This window comes from Podarcis bocagei (genome assembly GCF_964188305.1).
Source record: "Podarcis bocagei genome assembly, chromosome: 1".
Lineage (NCBI taxonomy): Eukaryota > Metazoa > Chordata > Lepidosauria > Squamata > Lacertidae > Podarcis > Podarcis bocagei.
Window position 1 is genome coordinate 73,556,803 of NC_138125.1, and position 21,880 is coordinate 73,578,682.

Consider the following 21,880-nt stretch of genomic DNA (forward strand, 5'->3'; position numbering starts at 1 on the left):
AGATGCAAAAGCAGTGGTGATACTAGGGGGAAAGGGGGGGCATAGAAGGGGCAAAGTATATTTCTCGGTGAGCAAATTGTGCCCCACATATTAAGATCTCTGAAGGAAAATAAGCATATTTGTTAATGGCAGAGTCCAGCAATGAGGGCAAAGCTTTTTGTTTAGGAGAAGCCCCCGCCCCCAGCACTGGTGTTACCTATGACTCGAGGTAGTCAAGCCCTCTGCAGACCCCTACTGGCATACAATAGATAGATAGATAGATAGATAGATTCTTTATTGTCATTACACTAGTGCAACATTGCACAAGTGCAACGAAATTGGATGCCATCTCTTAAAAACAACAAAAGCAAAACAACAACAACAACCAAACAAACCACCTTCCAACCACACCCACACCCACCCCCAAAAACTCCCAGATCTCACTATCGAGTTACAGCATTCAAAAAGGCCACAGCTCTTGGATAGAAACTGTTTTTCAGTCTATTTGTCCTTGACTTGATGTTTCTATACCTCCTGCCAGAAGGCAGTAGTGCAAACAGACTGTATCCCGGGTGAGATGGATCCTGCAGGATGTTGTTTGCTTTCCTAAGGCAACGGGAACCGTACAGTTCTTCCAAAGGTGGGAGAGGTTGACCAATAATCCTTTGGGCTGTGGTTATGACCTTCTGGAGCACCTTCCTCTCCCTAGCTGTACAACTGGAGAACCAAGCACAAATACAGTATGTAAGTATGCTCTCTATGGAGCCTCGGTAGAAGGACACCAGCAGTCTCTCACTCAGATTGTTCTTTTTTAAAAGTCTGAGGAAATAAATTCTCTGCTGGGCCTTCTTCACCAGAGCAGTGGTATTTGCGCTCCAAGTCATGCCCTGATCCATAGTCACTCCCAAAAACCTGAATTCCGCCACCCTCTCCACCCGTTCCCCGTTGATATACAAGGGCTGAATGTCCGCCTTTTTTTCCCTGTAATCCACCACCAATTCCTTGGTCTTAGCCGTATTAAGAGCCAGATTGTTCTCTCCACACCAAACACAGAGCCGCTCCACCTCGTCCCGATAGGCGGACTCATCCCCTCCTGAAATGAGCCCCACCACCGTAGTGTCATCAGCAAACTTGATGATTTTGTTGCTGGAGTAGATGGCTGTACAGTCATACGTATAGAGAGCATAGAGCAGGGGACTCAACACGCAACCCTGTGGTGAGCCGGTGTTAAGGCTAAGGGCTGTGGACACATGTGACCCTACTCTAACCCTCTGAGAACGTTCTGACAAAAAATCCAAAACCCAGAGACAGGTGGAGTTGGGGAGTCCAATCGTCTCTAGCTTGGACACCAGTCTATGGGGGAGGATAGTGTTAAAAGCAGAGCTAAAATCCACAAACAGCAGCCTCACATAATTCCCCGGCTGCTCCAGATGGGACAGAGCAGCATGGAGAGTGGTGGTGATAGCATCTTCTGTGGATCTATTTGCCCTGTATGCAAACTGGTAGTTGTCAAAAGTTGATGGAAGACAAGAAATAATATGACGGCGCACCAGTTTCTCAAAACACTTCATGATGATTGGAGTCAGTGCAACTGGTCTGTAGTCATTCAAACTACTGATTGTGGATTTTTTAGGCAGAGGGACAATAGTTGACGACTTCAGGCAGGGTGGGACAATAGACTGGTGTAAGGACTTGTTGAAGATCTTAGTAAAGACCCTCGCCAGCTGATCCGCACAGCCCTTCAACACCTTTCCAGTGATGCCATCAGGTCCACCCTTCCAGACCCCCACTTACTAGGTAAGTGGAAAGGAGGCAGCAGGGCCTTACATTGGGAAGATCTGAGAGAAATAAGTGAGAAGTGAATACCACAGAATAGAGTATGGGCGCTTCTGAGGGGGAAAGGGAGGCATGGAATACCAATGGTGGTCCTGAGGATGTTATGGAGGTGTGACAGGATTCACATATTGAAATTGGTTTGGAGAACTAGAAAACACCTTTCAGTTGTGGCATCACAGGTATGGAATATTGTTCCCATGAGAGCCACCTGGCACCAAAACCAGTGCCAGGTTAAAGCTTTATTCACATGCATTTTGATGGTTTTGATGTTTTTATTCCTTAGGATTTTTTTATTGATCTGTTTGTTGTGTTGATTTTGAGAATTTTTATGGGGCTGGGTGGTTTTAATATTGTATGGATAAACTGCCGTTTTATTGTTTTTTAAAAGTTGTATATTTTGTATGTTTCTGTAAGTCACCTTGAATCTTTGTGAGAAGGTTGACTAAACAATTTAATGAAATAATCATAATATATTTTCCAATTCCTTTATTTTTAAGGAAATGTTTCATTTCTTGAAATATATTTGCCAAAATATCACTTTCCTGAGCCCATTTCCAAACTGAGATGGCATGAATTGTCCCATGTCTAATGAAAGAGAGCAAGCAACCAGAGGAAGAGGATACTACTAATATGATATTGATATAGATATATTAGATAGATAATATATATAATCAGATACATTTTTCTTTAGCAGGGTAGACTTTAGAAGAGCAAATGCTGACTTTAAAATAAAAAGCCCACCTTTACAAAGTAATATTGTGAAGAATAGAAATCATAAACTGGGTTTTAAAATACCCATTTGTGGCATGCCGTTGTAAGGAAAGCAAACAAATAAAGAATTCTTGAAGAGATCTGCCGTTGGTGTTTGAAGGTCTGTGGCAGCATCTGAAAGACAAAAAGGGAAATAATTGATTAGTGGGTTTTGTTTGATCTGTTCAGGGATCAAAGGGACAAATACTGTCTGCAAGGATGAAAGAAAGGGAAACTGCTCCCTGTACTGATTCAGTTATCTGCTTAATCATACACTCTTTATTGTGCATTAGAGAGTTGCTGCTACCTGACCCTGCCTCAAACTTTGAAGCAACAAATGCAGGGCCTAAGCACTTCCTGCTGTTGCTCAATAATCTCATATGAATTGGCCGTTGAGGTGTATTGTTGTTATGCAGATCTATAAGAGTGAGGTGCTTATTTTCCAGAACATGGAATTTCATTGCCAGCCTATTTCATTGCCACCTAGTAGGTGGGAGTCATAGGTTCTCAGCTTGTGAATGAGGGCTGCTTTGCCCTCATCTTCCCAATCCCAGGCGCCGAGAGTTATTTGGAGACCCCTCACGGAGCTTACAGTTCCCAGCACCCTTAACAAACTTCAGTTCTCAATATGCTTCAGGGGAAGCCATGACTGTTAAAGTGGTACAAGCATACGGTGTGTTTTTGATCTAGATCTAATAGGCTTGAGTTATAGAAGTGCTGATTTTGGGTGAACATAAGCAGAAATGTCTTAATGGTAAGAGCAGCTTGGCAATGGAACCAATTACTTAGAGAATGGTGCCCCCCCTCCCCAATTGGAGTTCTTCCATTATCTGCAAAAAGGAAACATGCACATTGGATCTGGTAGCATTATTGGTCGTATTATTTCAGCTCTGCTTTAGAATCATATGCCTCATGTGCTTTGCCATCCCTTCTACTACATCGCTCCTTTGCATTCCATTCTTCTTTCCCAGAGTCTGGACAGTTTCGTTTTTTCTGACATAATGAAGGGAAAGCACTGTTAAGAATTAAATTGGCCAGGCTCATGACAGGCTCATGACAAAGCATCCAGTGGGTTTGTCTTTCTCTGTCTGTTTATAATCATGCATGCCTCCTCTTGCACTTATAGTTGCAGAGTCAAGGGTTGTGAGACTTAAGGAAACAATACTAACTAAGTTATGAGAGTATGGGCTGGTGACAACAAGGTCACATGGGACCCTGTGAGGCTGGATCCACAGGATGTCACAATCTCAGGCTGCCAAGAGTGGTTAGGGTTAGAAGTCAAGCCTGCTTAATTGAGCTCTCACCAGCCTTCTCTACAACATAGAAGTGAAACCCAGACATTCTTCTTTGCCTGCAGATGGCAGAGAAAAGACTGAGAGACATATGAGCACTACTAATAACCTTAAGCATCAAGTGGCCTGTTTTTCTTATTCGTTTGCTGCTCTCTAGAAATCAGTTGTAAATGCATTTTCCTAAATGTCTTTATTTATAATAGCCTGGATTGAATCCAAGGATGATCTTCTAGATGCCATCCATTCAAAGATCGGCTGTTTTCTGCCATACACTACTACAGTGTGGAATGAGAAAAATGAGACCAGCCCTTCAATCCTGTGGTCCCTGGGAGGTCATCCAAGGGGACAAAGGATGTTTCAGATCTCCCCCTCCAAGGGTGGTTTGACCTCAGAGATCCGATTCACAAGGCCTTTCCGCACAACTGAAGAAACCTCTGCAGCCCTTGCCTTAGTGACATCAGAACATCAACATCGTTGGAAGTTGAAAGCGGTGTGTGCTGGTGTTAGGCTTAATTTTGTGCCAACATGCTTCAGCAATAAGCTAAATTAGCAACAAGCTTATGTAGACATAGAAAATCATATATAATGATCATAGGGGCTTCTCTGGTACTATTTTAAGTATTAAACCTCTGTGCAGTGGTACCTCGGGTTACAAACGCTTCGGATTACAAACACTTCAGGTTACAGACTCCGCTAACCCAGAAATAGTACCCCAGGTTAAGAACTTTGCTTCAGGATGAGAACAGAAATCGCGCAGCGGCGGTGCAGCAGCAGAGGGAGGCCCCATTAGCTAAAGTGGTACCTCAGGTTAAGAACAGTTTCAGGTTAAGAACGGACCTCCGGAATGAATTAAATTCTTAACCAGAGATACCGCTGTATTATATACTCTGGTTCAGGATGCGCACCATTAAGTATGAGGCTTTTAGAAGTATTTTAAATGTAACTGTCAGGTTGCTGGAACAGAAAAAGGATATAGTGGTACAGGTACAAAAGTGAGAGTCTGGTTGAGAGGGAGACGTCAGCCAGTTTCACCTAGCTTTTTAGCTCCTAACACTGAGAGTGTATCTGTGATGTGACAAGATCAACTGGGAGAATTCAAAGAATTCATAGCTTTCCCAGACCTCCAACCTAGTGAGACAACTATAGTAACCCTGGAGGCTGTGAAGGACCTTGGGGTCTCAAATTTCAGTGCACCCTGTATGGTGCCATACCCACCCACCTCTACAGTTGCCATACATCCAGAATTTCCCAAATATAGCTGACAATCGGCCATCAGAAGAAGTGTCTGGGCAGAAATCGCTGAAATGTCTTGGAAAATCCAGATGTATGGCAAAAAAAAAGCTCAGCAACTTTGGCTGAAAAAAGACAAAAGCTCAGCACCTTTTCTGTCCGGATTCTCACTAATTATTATTATTATTATTATTATTATTATTATTATTATTTATTTGTATCCCGCCCATCTGGCTGGGCTTCCCCAGCCACTCTGGGCGGCTTCCAAGAAAAATATTAAAATACTCTAATACATCAAACATTAAAAGCTTCCCTGAACAGGGCTGCCTTCAGATGTCTTCTAAAAGTCTGGTAGTTGTTGTTCTCTTTGATATCTGGTGGGAGGGCATTTTGAAATGTGGCAACCCTATATTACCTTCCATTTTACATCATAGTTGTGGTGCCCCCACAACACCCCCAAGGCTCGATGCCCAGTGCAACTGAACTGATCACGCGCTCCTAAATCCACCTCTGTTAGAAGTGGCATACAGAATTTCTGCCACATCATTCTCATGGATGGATGTTGTTGAATGAAATGTCCTTGGATGGACTGGGTCAGGAAAAGATGAAGGAGCAAAGGAATGCTGTTCTGTTCTCTTTTCTGCCCTGCAAGCATGAGCCCGACAGAACACAAGGTACTTATGAGGTGATCTGCCTTCTTTTAAAGATATTTTACAAGAACTCAGGCATTGTATAGAAAAAAGATGGCTGTCCCCACTGTTACTTGCATACAATCTATTTGCATGTCATTCCATGTCATCCCTCTCCAGGGCATTTCTGGCTTCTCAACCCTTGTGGTAGCTGCTGTGCTTTCTAGTTGCACCAAGCAGCTAAATCTTATAAAAAAACAAACAAGCAAATAAATAAGTATAAAGGAGAAAGGGAGAAATATTAAAGGCAGCCCTCAGGCCACCTCATAGAACTTGGCAGGAGTATAAATTTTGGAACAAGCCACATTCCAATCTAAATATTAATCCAGAAGCTGCAAATCAAGTGAGTTTGCTCTGGAATGTGGACACCTTCCCTCCCAAATTCCTCACCCTTTGTGATACCATCACGTCAAGACTACTTTCTTAAAATGTTTCATCGATGAACACGTGCACAGTGGTAATGCAGAGCTGAGAAGAGTCTGCAAAAGAAATTAAAGCTAAGGAAATGAAATCTAACAGAAGAAAAATCTCCTGGTTAAGCCAGAATTGAGGGCAGAGTGAAAAAGGAAGCCCAATGAAAGAAGAAATGGGGGGTTATTTCACCCCTGTAATAAATATAACACAAATGTTCAAACAATGTCAAACACAGATAAATAGTCCCTTTTGGTTCTCTTTTCCTCAATTATGCAAGATCTGGAAGTCTGAGGAAATGTTTGTTATTCCTTCTGAAACCAATCTTTCCTCTTTCTGTCATCGACCCAAATAAAAAAACCTACTCTGGATACTTATTCTGCATCAGAGTAGCTTGAGCAGCTGTTTGATACTGATTGCCAGATCCTTTCTTAGTAACAGGAAGCCAGACAAATTCCCAAACTTCTTCAGTGTCAAACATGCCCATCTTCTCTTGTTAGAAATAAAAAATAAAATAAAAAATGAACACAACCGGAGAATTTCAAAAGTTTATATACCCTCCAACATTTCTCCAGTGAAAACAGGGACGTCCTATTTGAAGATGATGATGATGATGATGATAATTTACTCTTTACACTCCACCTATCCGACTGGTTTGCCCCAGCCACTCTGGGCGGCTTTCAACATACATAAAACATAATAAAACAGTAAACATTAACGAACTTCACATACCTCCATACCCTCCAGCATTCCTCCAATGAAAATAGGGACGTCCTAAGAAAAAGTGGGGTATTCCAGCATCAAATCAGAAACTGGGACAGCTTCTGTAAATCCAGGACTGTCCCTGAAAAAAAGGGACACTTGAGGAGTCTGGGTTTATAAAATACAGTACATTATTTTGCATTTTCTTACTTATTTGGTAAACAGTAATCACCCAGATTTCTCTGGGAGTGTTGATGGATGATTTGTTCATGGCTTTGATAGCTTTGTGCTCATACCACATTTGAATCTTTTTCACATGACCGGAAAAGAAGGGAAACAAAATGAATAATTGATTTGTTAACATAAATTGTGCTGCTGGGCCCTTTAGTTGTTTTTGCTGCTGCAACAGCCTAAGACAGTCTTCCAAACATGCCCTCACAGAAAGATGTGTAAATTCCCATTGGAAGGTTATTCCCCAACTAGGAGAGACGGGGCAAATCAGAGAAGTCCAAGGAAGAGAAGTTAATAGTTTGTCATAGCTTTCCCCAACCAAGTGCCCTTCTGATATTTTGGACCAGCTCCAGCCAGCATGTCCAGTGGTCAGGTATGATGGGAAAGTCTGGAGGACATCAGTTTGGGGAAGTCTAGCTTATTCTGTTCTGCTTCCTCTGCCCTGATGTGCAATCATGACTAAAGTACCCCATCAAAATTTTATAAAAGATACAAAAAAGGTATGATGCTAATGATCTCCCTTCCTTCCAGAAATAACTCTGCTGCAGTGGTCAGTTGTCCCTCTATTTATTTATATAATGTATAGAATAACCAAAACACATAAGGCAAAAATTGTACTGTACTACTGAAAATATTAGAGTAGCTAAACCAGGGATGAGCTGAAACTTCTCAAAAGAAACTTTCAGCAGAGGTAGATACAGAGCTTTGTCAAGGTATGAGGTGAAATTTACTGGTGCTCCCAGAGTTTATCCCAATGGTGGGCAATTGCCCCCCCCCCAAAAAAAACCACACCAGCCCATCCTTTAGACCAACAGAACATCAATCAACAATGTGAGTAACCAGGCAGGGCAATAGGGTGAAAGGTGCTTCTTCATGCAACCTGGTCCCAAGTTGCTTAAAGCTCTGTAGGTCAAAACTAAAAGCTTCAGCCGGGCCTAGTAGCATATTGCCAGCCCACCCAAGCTGCTCCATTAAGAACAGTGTAGCTAATGCATGAGAAGAGAAGACTCCCTGGAAAAGACCCTGATGCTGGGAAAGATTGAGGGCACAAGAAGAAGGGGACGACAGAGGACGAGATGGTTGGACAATGTTCTTGAAGCTACCAACATGAGTTTGACCAAACTGCAGGAGGCAGTGGAAGACAAGAGTGCCTGGCGTGCTTTGGTCCATGGGGTCACAAAGAGTTGGACATGACTAAACAACTAAACAACAACAAAGCTAAGGCTAATCCACTCAGGACCCTAGCTGCTACATTTTGAACTAGCAGTAGTTTCTGGACACCACCCTTTTCTGGCCTGAAAATGAGGCCACAACATGGTGGAGAGAGAGGAGGCCTGCCCTAAATAAACATATTACTCTGTGTGGACTGCCGCAGAACACAATACTGTACCTCTGCCATTTTAACTCTCACACAGCCACTTATTGTTTAAATTCTTTATACATTGGATTTATTGATGGGGTTCTAGGCATTTGGTGAGCTTGGAGACAGGAATCATAAATCATATTCCTTCTTAAATGGAACAACCCAGTCAGATGCTTGTTTGTTTGGAAGTATGCCCCACAGAGTTCAAGAGAATCTGCTTCTAAGAAAGTGTCCACAGGTGTGAAATCTCATGTCCACTTCATCTTTGAGCATCACCTTTTGTTTAATAATAATATGGGCATCAAGCCTTAGTTTGATCAGCATTTTCCCTCCAGGTCACTTTTTGTAACGGCATCAAGGTAGCATATGCAGTCATTCGCCCACATATTCTTGACTGTACTTTGCCAAATGCAATTAGTAACCAGTTTTATGGCTTTCGGACAAACAAGCTATTTTCAAACATCACAATGAGCTCCTTATTCCTGAGCCCTGTTGAAGTCTCAGTAGGATACATAGGAATTTGCCTTTAATTAGGGCTTCTAATAGAAATGTCAAAAGAAAGATGCAGCTTAACCTTAAGCATAATGGAAAATTAACAATTTGTTCAGCTACCATATTTTCCTAGAAACAGACCCCTTTTGATGTTGGAACGCAAATAAAGGCAGGCCAGATCCCCTATAAAAGAAGGTTAACTCTCATGTCATTTTAAAATAAAGCTAAATGGATGAAACTGAAACAACCGTCTCTGTTTCTTCCCATGCCAAAGGGTAGAACATGCAACCATTTAAACTACTGCATTGCTTTCTTATACATTGCTTTCTGATAAAAATCAAAGCATTTCGTTCACTTTTCTGCTTTTCATGTTTCGTTTGTAATGTGTGAAGAAGGACTGGAGCTAAGAGCCACGAGATTTGCTTTGTGTATTGCAGTAGTAGAGGCAGATAAAGTACATTAGAAATTGCTCACGGTTCTGAAATGCTCAATTACCCATCATAATGAAGATACAACTCATGAATGGGATGAGGGTCACTCACTGTACTGAAAGAAGAGCTTTGCAACAGATCTCTCAGATAAAGGTCAGAGCCTTCAGTAGAGAAGTGCATAAGAAGGTCAGTGCATCATATCCAATCCCCACACCGGAAAATATAAGCCCAACGGACAATTGTGCATGTCCCTGTTGACTCACCTCCTAGCCATTTCAATATGGTTAGGATGGTGGACTCTACATAAAAAATGGTATTCCAGCATCTCAGACCAAATAATCATGAAATTAAGAATCCAAGTCTTTAATTGCCAGATATCCTGACCGTGAAGATGAATAACTAGTAATGTGCACCATGCACAGGTTAAGATCCCAAAACTGAACTGATGCATTGCTAAACTTCTCTGTCCAAAAGCTACCATGATAGGGAGCAGTTTGGGAAAAGTCAGGTTTTGAGTTGACTCTTCAGAATCCCAACTTTCAAGTTAGTGTTCTGCCCACCAACGCCTCTTGGGAAATGCCCCCCAAACCAATTCCAGCAGTAGCATTTGTGACAATTCAGCCTTGAGCAATAAAGTAAGGTACTCCTCCAGAAAGAAATGCAATTGAACTGTAATGTGCACCTTCACATAAGCATGTCGGCTCTCATGTGAGCTGCACCCTGTGAAGATGATCAGCAGTAAAGCATGTTCTCCTTCTTGGAGAACACGTGTTGTGATGGGAGCTAACAAGACACCCCACTGTTGCTGGGAGGGTAAAGAATTTTGGCCACCATATCCATTGGTTCCTATCTGTTGCTGGGGAGATTTATATGTTGCCGTTTTGTGATTGACAGCCATAGCTTATATATGCCCTGCGCACAGCGTTGAGCTTCCTCTTTTCCCTCCCTCCCTTGCTTAGGGTTGTTCGCTTGACCTTGCTATGCCTATCATGGGGTCGTCTGCTTTGGGGCAGGGGCCCAGTAGGAATTTTGTCCATTTGGCTGATTGGCTGGTGCCATTTGGTTTTTGCCTACTGTGTAGCAAATCGTCACAACTTGTAAGGTTGTGGTTAGGCATAGGTTTTATTAATTTGTTGGTGGAGGGGTACGGATTGGCTGTGCCTGCCCCTCCAAAATGCTGCTGCTGCAAGGGTATTCCATTAAAGGAATCCAGAGGATCGCCATGCTTTTGTCCGAACCCCTGTCAAGGGGCTAGGGCCACGCAAGAGCCCATGGGAGAATTTGGGGAGAGGTGAGGCATGGTACCCAGCTCCGTCTCTCTCCCCAAAATGTTTTCCCTTTCTGACTTTGCGGGTGGGCGAATGTCAGTTTGTCCCCATGCAGGGGCAGATAGTTGCTACCAATGCCTAAGCAACCACTCACATTGCTTGTAATTTTAATAAAATTGTGGCCAAAATTATGCCAAAAACCTTAAACTAAAATTATGTGTCAAGTGTGCCTTATATGGGGTGGCTTGGGGACCTCGACGAGCAACACACTATCATGTGTCTCAAAGCCTGTGAAGAAAGGCGTGCCAAGCGGCCACCACCTCACAGGCAGAAGTAAAGTGCCTCACTAGTTCCTGAAGCTGCCTGAGAGTCACACCTTTGGCCTTGGAACAACTTTCCAGCCTCTTTCTGGAGGTCAGCAACTTACTCTAAGGGAGGCAACCAGTCTCAGTCACCATGCCAAATTGTTGGCTGGCACCTTCATTTTCTCTACAGCTAAGGGGAAGCCAATATAATCTGCTCATTCCTTAAATTAATGTATTAAGGGCAAATATTGTCCTTAATTGGCAGGGCCTGCAAAAAGCAAATTATTGAGATAATTAATGACACAAAGCAAACCAGCCTTGCCCTGAGGACCCACCATATCCCTATGGTGGCTGGTATCTATTGGGACTGTAAGAGCTTAAGGCAGGAAGCCAACAGTAGGTCTAATCAGAGCAAATAACAGGTGAAACCACAGCCAATGGCAGGCAGAACCAATTAATTATGGTTTTGTCCCCATCCTCATCCCTGCTGTGTTCTGCAAGGACAACACTCAGAATAGGAAGCTGACAGCCAGCATCAAGCTGACATCCCTAGACTGGTTGTAAGTATGAAGCTAGGCAGATGGGGGTGGCCGAGGGTAGACTGAGGTTGGTGAGGTAGTGCCCATTTGCCCCAATGGACTGGTCTTCTCTCTCAAGCACATTTTGGGCTGCACAGGGGCTGCAGGGAGGATGAAAGGAAGACCTGTTATAGGAGCAGAAGTCTGTTCCAGTCACATGCAGACATCACTGGATTTCACCCTAATAAAAATATTATGGCATAAACTTTTGTGGACGACACTTCACTGCATCAGATGCAGGAAATTATCTTGGGACTGTGGTCTAGCAAAAGCACACACACAATTCCAATTAGCTGTGCCAAATTTCGGACTGTTTTGAAGATTGTTTTGTACAGATTATTTGCCCAGTTGATTAAACTGCTTGCAAAGCAGTCAATTTCCAGATACAAGTAGAGTCCCGGAAATATTATGCAGTCCGCAATTTGCCAGTTGTCTTTTGACAAAGACTGAGAGTAAGCCACTTACTACTCTTTTTATACAATGAATCACTTCCCCCCCCCTTTTTGCAAAAAGGGAATCGTCTAATGAAAATTCAAATGTATTGCTTTCCAGGATACAAACATAAGCCCAGGCACTTCATATACTCTGTAAATAAGCCTCATTTGCCGCACTGTGTCAGCTAACAAGTGATTTTAGTTTTACATGCAAACTCCAAGGGGAAATTTTTCAAATAAAAACAGGTAGCTTCATTTCACGTCCAATAAGCAAACATTTTCAAAATATTTAGACATCTGTATATAATAGACTTTATAAACTGTTTGTTCGGAAGCGTAAATAGATCTCTCGGTGTTTGAGTTACCGTCTATGTTTCTCATTGTAGAAAACAAAACAAAAAAATTCTACCTACAATGCAAAGCCACATGTCGTATTCTTCTTTCCTTTATGTTAAAGGTTTTCAGAGTCGGGCCTTTACAAGCAAAGGAAACAACTTCTTGTTCATGAGGCCTGATTCACAAGTGTGGTGGTGACCATGTGGGTGGGCACTTGGCATTGCAGATGCATGGGTTTTACAGCATGCAGCACAGCGTGGAAAGCACCTCCTTGTGTAGTTCTCAAAAATGTATGGGGACACCAGCTGGTTCAGAATGTAGCAGCTGGGATATTGGATATTGACAGCAAAGCACTGCAGCAGTTAGATCCCACCAGTTCTTAAATATCTCAATGGAAATTCATGGAGGATAAGGTTACCAATGACTACTAGTCATGATAGCTATCTTATAACCCCTAGTGTATTGGAGATCTGTACTAGGGGGTCAGTTTGTTTCCAAACGCTATCCAAAGTGTTGCCCTGAACAGTTTGGTTTCCATGTAGCAGAGGGTGCAATTCCATACAGCTACAGATTCCCAACTGGTACAACACCCATTTGACTTGCATAAAAGCAGCCTCCAACCCACCGTCACTGCACTTGTGAATATGGTTGAAGAGAGGGTGCTAACTCTTGTCCAGAATGGAGGCAGACCAGGCAAAACAGAGAGAAATATGCACATGTGCAAGAACAACGAACATTTGCACAGTGTTAAGACTACAACAACCTATGATGCAGTGTGAATGCGTGTAATACATGCATAAGCAAAAACATTCATGTCCTTTAATGGAAATGAACAGTTGACAGAATTGAAGAAATAGTGAGGGCACCACAGTTCATACGAGACAAGGCTGCTTTACTATGAGTACATCTGCATATGAATTGTCAACCCAGAAATAAACGTTATTCCGAACTAACCCTTATTCATAGTTCCATTTACAACTTCAGCATTCTTTATATTACCTTCACATTTTTGAGCTTATCTCCACAACCATGAGTGACAGACACACTTTTAATGCGTATGGTTTTAATTTTTTTTAAAGTATCTCAGAATTATAACAAGAAGTCGGGGGACACAACAAGCCACATCACAACTCTGTTGAACCCATGGGCCATGTTGCTCACTTTTGACTGAAGGAATGATTAGGACAACCACTAGCTCAGTTTTTTTTTTCATAGCTAATTTTGCTACTTTTGAAAAGAAATATATTTTATTCATCATCGTATCACTTGGATATCAAGCTGGCTCCCTTTGTGAATCATTAAGAGTATGCCTTTTGTGAAATAATATAAAATCATCCACCAGAGAAAAGGACATTAACCGCTTGTGCTTTGGAGCCAAAACTTATCTAAAGAGTATTTCTACCAGGCTAACTTTTACTTATTTTGCTTTGATATAGAGGGTGCCAGCATCCCAACCAGAGCCTATGGAGGGTGGGCAGGGGGGAATCTCATTTGTTAGCTGCCTGAGAAATACTTACTTTTTAACGAAGTTCACTACTTAAAGACTTTACATGGTATGATATTGCTGGGAGCTGGAACCTGACACCCCCTTCTCCTGCCTTGCCTTTTCTTTCTTCACATATTTGCTTTTATCAAGTCAGTTTTACTCAAGTGACACTGAAATATGGAGATTTTTCTGATCCTTTCTTTTTCGAGAAGGAGCTTATCAGTTGTAAAGCCTACATTTTTTAATGTGAGCTTTGATGTTAACAGCCCCAGTGCTTTTCTTTCTTATTTGGGGCATTAAGTTCAATTACATATTCAAAGTATCTGTTCAGTGCTTTTCCTAGATTTTTTAATAATTCAAATGGCTAAGGTTTTTTTAAGGTCTCTTTCATCGATGTTTCATATATTTTAGATATGTGATTCAGGTTCAGTCCAGTCTTTCCTATCCATTTTTCCACTTTAGTGGCTAATACTGACCAGCAGTGAATACTTTAGTTCAGGTTGTTTCATGCATGTGGAGTAGCAAGGAATCTGTGGAGTAAAAAATAAAATGGAACAGCTGGAATAGTCAGTACTGCCCTGAGTATGTACACTCATTTCCAAAGCACTTCCAAGGAACTGTGTCTCCACAGCAGAAATGGGGGATCAGTGGCCTGCAAATATTTATCCCAATTTACATTGTATTTTCCTGTAAGCAAAATCTGGTGGTGCTCATTGAAGGACAGAAGCCCCTCAGAAACTTTATTCTCCTTATTGAAATGCATATGGCATTCATTTTATATAAACACACAAACTCTTTTGGCTTTCCTCTCAGTTTTTTCCGGGTATTTTGCCTAAGAATTGTCAGTGTGAAAGCCTGAGGTCATTCCAGACAGAGCTCAAGCCACTGTTAGTCACTGTAATCGTTGTTTCCCTCCTTCCAAAACTTATCTTGTGGGGTGAAGTAAAGGGGGACTGGTAGGTGCTAAGTCCTAGTCCTTAAGTTCTCGGTTTTCTGGCACCAGTGAAGGGTTCCAAGCATACTCAGAATCATCCATTGACATTAGACACATGGTTCAAGCTGTAAACCAGGAAAGTTGGAAACTGTGTATCAAAAGTCACCCATGTCTTATGATGTCTGCTGTGAGGCTTCCCAACAGCATTCCTGCATCACAAGGATTAGTTTAGGAAGAGGGTCTTGTATCAGACTGAGCACATAACTTCAAGGGCAGGGGGTGGACTCAACATCAAATGAGCTCAGGTGTAATGTGTATGGGTTGCTCGTGCATAAGTTGCCGCCTCTCCAGGCTTTGTTGCCTTGCTAAACCTTTCAGTCTGGGCAGCCCTTCACTTCGTGGCTGCCTCAGTCGCTAGCAGAATCCGTCAGTGGGCGTTTCTTAAATCTTTTCCAACATAAAAGTTGTTTGACACCCAGTCTCCTCCTACTCTCTCTGCGCGGAAGTCTTCTGCGCAGGGTGGGCATGGGTAGCGGAGGACCCGTGCTCTCCTCGCTGGTGTCCGGTGAAGAGTCCTGGAGCCCTCTCGCCGATTCCCCCATCAGCCCCTCTATATCCCTGGTGTTGCGCTGATTTGCTTCCCCATCTGCGGAGCTGCCTCTCTCCCTGCTGGGCCCTTCTCCAGCATCATTTGAGAGCCTTCCCTCCGCCTCTAGCTCCGATGTCAGTTCCCTGACATCAGGGAACAAACTCATGAAGCCACCCTTCCAACCCCCTCCGTTATGAGGTATCCCTTGCTCCAAATTAAAATTGAAAAGGGTATCTTAATGTTACCGTTTGACAGGAGACATAGCACCAAGAAGGAAACGTTGCTTCCTCTTTCACCCTCAGAGCGCAATATATGGTCTGAAGCTCAACATCAAAAAAACACACGAAGATCATGGCCACTGGTCCCATCACCTCCTGGCAAATAGAAGGGGAAGAAATGGAGGCAGTGAGAGATTTTACATTCTTGGGCTCCATGATCATTGCAGATGGTGACAGCAGCCACGAAATTAAAAGACCCCCTGTTTCTTGGGAGAAAAGCAATGAAAACCCTAGACAGCATCTTAAAAAGTAGAGACATCACCTTGCCAACAAAGGTCCGTATAGTTAAAGCCATGGTTTTCCCAGTAGTGATGTATGGAAGTGAGAGCTGGACCATCAAGAAGGCTGATCGCCGAAGAATTGATGCTTTTGAATTATGGTGCTGGAGGAGACTCTTGAGAGTCCCATGGACTGTTAGGAAACTTTTCAGGGTTTATCGGAAATACACATTAATAGTAAACAGGAGCCGAGATTGGCTATGGCTATATACTTGCAAACTGTCCTCCCATAGGCAAAAGCTCTTCCATAGCAGGGACTATGGGACTGTGGCTGCTGATAAGTTGGAACTGCATGGGCACCCCTTGATTCTATACCTGCCAACATGTGTCTCATTCACAGGAAGAGGATGAAGAGCTAGAAGAGGAAATGGGGTAATATTATTGGCCCCATTCCTTTTAATATTATACTCATTGAGGCTGGACATCCAAGTATAGGCGGTCTGAACATGGATGCTCATTGAATGTGGATATCTTACAAGTTTAGAGCTAGATGTGCATAGGCATGAACAAGATCTGGAACTCTGAACACAATACTGCCACAAGTATGCATGGAGCCCCTTTCATGGATGAAACACATCAAGAAGCACTTCAATATTTCATTCTTATTTTGTACTATAAAATTTATACATCGCTTGATTGGGGCGGGGGGGGGGAAATCAGAGTGGTTTACAAAAAACAACAATAAAATTATCAGTAAGAAAAATCAGCAACAATAATTTGAAAAGTTAAAATAACAATAGACTAAAACAGATTAAAACTCACACCAATTTTCTAAACATTTGGGTTTAAATACCTGTCCCTGGTTTTCAAATACTAGACATTACACAGGAAAGACACAGAATACCCACAGAATATAGCATTTACGTTAGATGCTGCTGGATGTGGGATGCAATGATTAAAGAATTGGGAGTGGGGATGTGGCAGGGGAGATGAGAATAGGGTGATATAGGGGCCCAAGGTGGGCCTTGAGGAGAGACTTGAAGGAGGTCCAATGAAGAGGGAGAAAGCTGCTGTTCTGAATCTAGTGAGCAAGGCAGAAGCAAGAGAGGGAGAAAGTACAAGAAAGGAAGAGTTGAAAGCCACCCCCCTCCCCTCAAAAAAACCAACAAGCAGCTATGGTTTACCATTTGGATTGCATACCGTATTTTCCACAGTATAACTAAAACTTTTCTTTACTTATGAGGTATCTGACCTGCTGTACAGAAACAGTGTAAATCCAATGTCCACACAATGGCCACCATGTTAAGGATAGGATGCTTAAACTTGCTTGGGGGAAAGGATGTGGAAAGTTGTAAAAATGGAGGTAGTGCAGAGACTTAAGGGAGACTGTTGACAGGAAAATAGTGATGTAAAGGAAATACATGTTTAGCAGAGAACTGCTAAACTGCTGCTACTAATACTTTGTGCATTTGTGTAACTTGAAAATGTGTTTTCTACTGGAAAGTTTACTTTGATGTGATGAGCGATCTCAAAACAATACAGTATTGAACAGGAGGGGAAATCCTAGTTTCCTTTGCTTTGATTAAACAATTGTTCACATAATGGTTACTGGATTAATTGCACAATTATTTAATAAATAACCTTAGGGCCATGTGATGAACTTTTTTTTCTTAAAAAAACACCAAACCCTTAAGAAGCAGACTCACTAAGCAATTCTTCTGCTAGAGACTCACCACTGGGCAATCATTAGGAGTGGAAATGAGTGGTTTTGTATTATTAAACACCTCTCCAAACTCACCTATGAAGTAAAGCAGCAAAGAGAACGAGGATAAGCTAAGTCTTGGGCTTAATGCGCTACTCTTTTCCTAGTAAAAGCCTTTAGAAGGACAGAAAGCTAAAACAAAAGCAGATTTGTAATACAGCATCCCATCTGAATGAAGCCCCCCTCCCCCCCCGGCCGGTCTGGTGCTTTATTAAAGACCAGGACGTACTCAATACAAAGAGTTCCCTTGCTCAGATGAATACGCCTTTCACAATTTGTTTGGGAAGTAGGAAGGGGAGGAAGGGGAGGTTAACACACAACAACAGCAGCAGCAACAACACAAAAAAGTCCATTCATGGGATGAGTGGGGAGGGAGGGGAGTCTGAGCAGATTTTGCTTCATAACTCAAGTGAGAACATTAGTGACACAGAGACCTGCTTAGAAACCTTAGTGTGTTTCAGTGTTTAACAGAACAAGTCATTAACAGATATTCAGGCTCAAAACTAAGGCATCTGCAGAAAAACGTGTAATGACGGACCCTCACACAGCATTTGTACTTTCCTAACAGTGCAATAATATGCACTGCTACTCAGAAGTAAGTTCCATTGGATTCAATGGGGGTTCCTCCCAGGTAAGTGGGTATAGGAATGCAACCTAACAGCACAATCCTATACATATCACTTCAGAAGTCAGTCTGATTTCAGAAAGTGGTAAATTGATATAGGATTTCAGTCTTCATCTGTTTCACATAACCTGATAAGTAGGTTTGAGATATGTAGAGTGAGCCTACCCAAAGCAACAGAATGCTATCCCATTGACCTCTTTGCTTTACTTGTTTTAAAGACACAGAGATGTGCTTGCTTACAGGTGGAGATCATTTTGCACAGGGGTTCTGTTCCCCACGTGCATCGGCAGAGCACACATAAACCCACCACACCCCATTCTGCCTTTTTGGGCCACTTCCAGGTTGGCAGCGACACATGTATGCTTGATCGTGCATCAATCAGACGTGCCTAAAATGGTCACTACCTGAAGATGCTGGTGCAACCAAACCAGTTGTGTTCCAATAGATCCACCTTTGTCTGTGATGCAAGGATTTCCACTTGTGCAATGGAACTTTCTCTTCCTCTTCCTCTCCCCATGCTGCCTCTGGAGGGTTAGGGGGGGAACCCAGAAGAGATTTTGGAGGTGTGGGAGGATACAGGGAGAGGAGAGGGAGGGGAAGTTCCATTGCACAGCCAGAAGTCATTGTAGTGGCAGGTAGGTACTTCACTGGATACTGCCCATTGTTTCCTCTTTGGGGTGGGATATATTTTTGTCACCATAACCTTCAGTGAATACTTCTCTTTTCTGAGGCAGTTGCGTCGGTAATCCATTTGAACCAGGAATCATGTTGCTATACCACCATTATATGTCTGATGGCATTATTCACTTGCACAGTTTACACTATCCCACACTTCACCATCCATGAATTGACAGGAAATGTATGAAGAATGGAAGCTGCACTACATAGACCGCCTTTGGTGATATAGAACCCTAATCATGCAGTGTTCTAAATAACCGGGGGAACCTAAACTCATAGATTCCTCTCTTTGTATGCTTCCCAATCCATGGATGAAGAGGGTCGGAGCCACGGGGTGGGGTCTCACCCCCCCCCCCAGTGTTAGTTGACTATCGGTACATCAAATTATGTGGGCTAATAGAACTGACTCAGTGGATTAGCTGGTTGGAGAAATACCTGTGACAACATTCCATTCTTACCCAAGGAGCAGCTTTCAGGATACTGCTAGATTTTCCGATGGAGGCTTCCTGGCCTGGAGTTTTCAGATGGGACTGATTCACCACCTGTGTTGGAAGATAGGCACCTGACCACCATCATTCACGTCCAGCTCAGACTAGTATAATATGCTTTATGCAGGGCTGCCATCAAAAATAGTCCATAAATGCCACTGCTCATTTGTTGACTCATCTTGATCATCCTGAACATATAACACAATTTCTAGAAAGCAGGAAGTTGCCATTCCTCATTTGTGGTAAATAGTGAGTAGTTTGTTTACGCTGAGCTTAATTACACTCAGAAAATGATTGCAGAAATTCAGTATAACATCCTGTTGCAAACAATTAAATTTAAGTTTTAAGAAGTCCGCATGCATTGACAAATGAAAATACCTTTTTGTTCTCAGCGTAGGAAATTAGGCAGCAGTTATAGCAGACACAATTAATATGATGTGGCATTATTTGTTGTAATCTACATGGCATTTTGTACCCTTTCCTAATCGTTCTGATGCTCCAATGACCCAATAAAAGCCCAAACCATGTTGTCTACAATTTTGTCTGCATCCCTGCTTGACATCAACAAAAATTACTGTATTTTTCATTACTTTGGCACCTTTCCAGTTAGGAAAATACAAGTCTAATGTGATTTCTTTATTGGCCCATAAATGCTGCCAGTATGATTATACATGAGACCTCTCATTTCATATGCTAACCCCAATCACATTCTTATATTTTAGTAATTATTATGGGTCAGCAAGAATTGATCGGGCATTGTGGTTTTTCCATATGAACTTCATGCCTTTGTGACAAACACATGCCTTGATGCAATTTAGCTTTGTTAGCCTTTATTATAAAGAAATCAAGAGTAGGTATTATATCAACATTTTGCATGTTGTTACCTTGGTCTTTGACATTAGGGTGACACCAGACTTTTGCCAACAAAAAAAACCTCTAAACAAAGGGAGCTGCAAAAAGTTTTCCACATTACATCCCCTTTGTTTACCTTTTCAATGTGCTACCTCTTACCTGTTCACAGCTGTTTCATTTTCTCATCTACAGCTTTGGTACCCTTTTAAAAAATAACCAGAGGCTTCTTCTTAAAGTAATCCCAGCCAGGCTGGGCGATATGATGAGTTATAATCATAATGATTATAATGAGTAAGGGCAATACTTCACAGGGGGGAGTTTTCCACATACCATGCCCTATGTCTTAACTGAAACATATTTGATGTACATATTCACTCATGCTGATGGTAAAATATTGACTTTGTTTAATGAGGGAGCACTACCTATTAGAATCTGAGAAATGCAGGACACTTCATATTTTAACACTAACCATTAAAGATATACTCAGTGAGATTCTGTAAAAAGTTAAATCGTATACTTCTAGTTCAATTAAGCCAGTACATATTAATAAAATGCCATCTGCATCCTTTAAAATCTACTGGTTGCACTCAAACGCTGATTTTTAATGTAAAATGATTGAGCACTTGTTCACCTTATTCACTCAGAAGGATCAGCCTCTCTGATGGAGGCCAGTATCAGATATTTGAAATAATAGCTCTATAATTGGGCACTCAGTCCCCACACACAATTAAAATCAAGTGAGCAGAGTGAGGTATTCGCCCAACCACTTCAGTTGTATCGGCCCACATGATTTTATCTACTGATATCTGCTAACATACAAGGCTCTGTGGCCCCACCCCCCTCTGCCCATGCATTGGAGGGCAGGATTGTTGTGCAGGAACGCCTCATGGAATCTCCCTCATTTGTGCAAGGTTCTAAATCATGGGGAATGGGGGCTTCAATATGTGCAGCAGACTCCCCAATGCACACATCTAGTGTGTGGAGGGCAACAGGTCCAAGGGACAGAGACAATACAAAGGGGGTGGGCAGTGAGGGTGGCCCCAATTTACCCCTCACACATTTATCTTGTGCAGAATTATTGGCAACAAGAAACCAGAAGTTCATTTGTATGTTCTCCATTCCTAGTCATCCATTCCCAGGCTTATGTTACTCCATAGTTTAATGGCTTTGGAGCACACCTAGAATAAAGCTTTACTAAGCGTATTTACCAGCATTTTGAACTTGAGTGAGCATCTTTCATAGGCTAACAGCTAACCCATTAATTTCGCTTCTGTGGAATTTATTTGTTCTTTTTGTGCAGGCACCATTCACTTTGCTTTTACTAAGGTGATGACAGGATTTGCATTTTGGAGGTTATAAGCTGCTCTCATAAACAACTACACTAATAGCCATAAAAACGTATCTCTGGAAAAACTCGGAAAACAAAATGCCAGCAAATTAACAATTGGCTCCATTGATGTTGTTGTTTAGTCGTTTAGTCGTGTCCGACTCTTCGTGACCCCATGGACCAGAGCACGCCAGGCACTTCTGTCTTTCACTGCCTCCGCAGTTTAGTCAAATTCATGCTCGTAGCTTCGAGAACACCATCCAACCATCTCATCCTCTGTCGTCCCCTTCTCCTTGTGCCCTCCTTCTTTCCCAAC

The 21,880-nt window shown here is 42.3% G+C and overlaps 1 protein-coding gene across 5 annotated transcripts in view; it reads right to left on the reverse strand.

The window, feature by feature from the left end:
* Nucleotides 1-1,870: 1,870 nt before the first annotated feature.
* Nucleotides 1,871-21,880, reverse strand: part of LOC308592902 (uncharacterized protein) — a 72,549-nt gene continuing 52,539 nt past the window's right edge. For 3 of the 5 annotated variants that reach the window (XR_014010651.1, XR_014010652.1, XM_081204956.1), the window contains one exon: nt 1,871-2,700. Coding sequence is in view for 2 of the 5 variants with exons in the window: in XM_081204956.1 (XP_081061082.1) it covers nt 2,588-2,700 (113 nt within the window). In the remaining 3 variants the exon portion in view is untranslated. Of the gene's footprint in view, nt 2,701-6,919; nt 7,032-19,355; nt 19,440-21,880 lie in introns of those variants that run through there. The other 2 variants (XR_014010653.1, XM_081204957.1) reach the window with 2 other exon arrangements.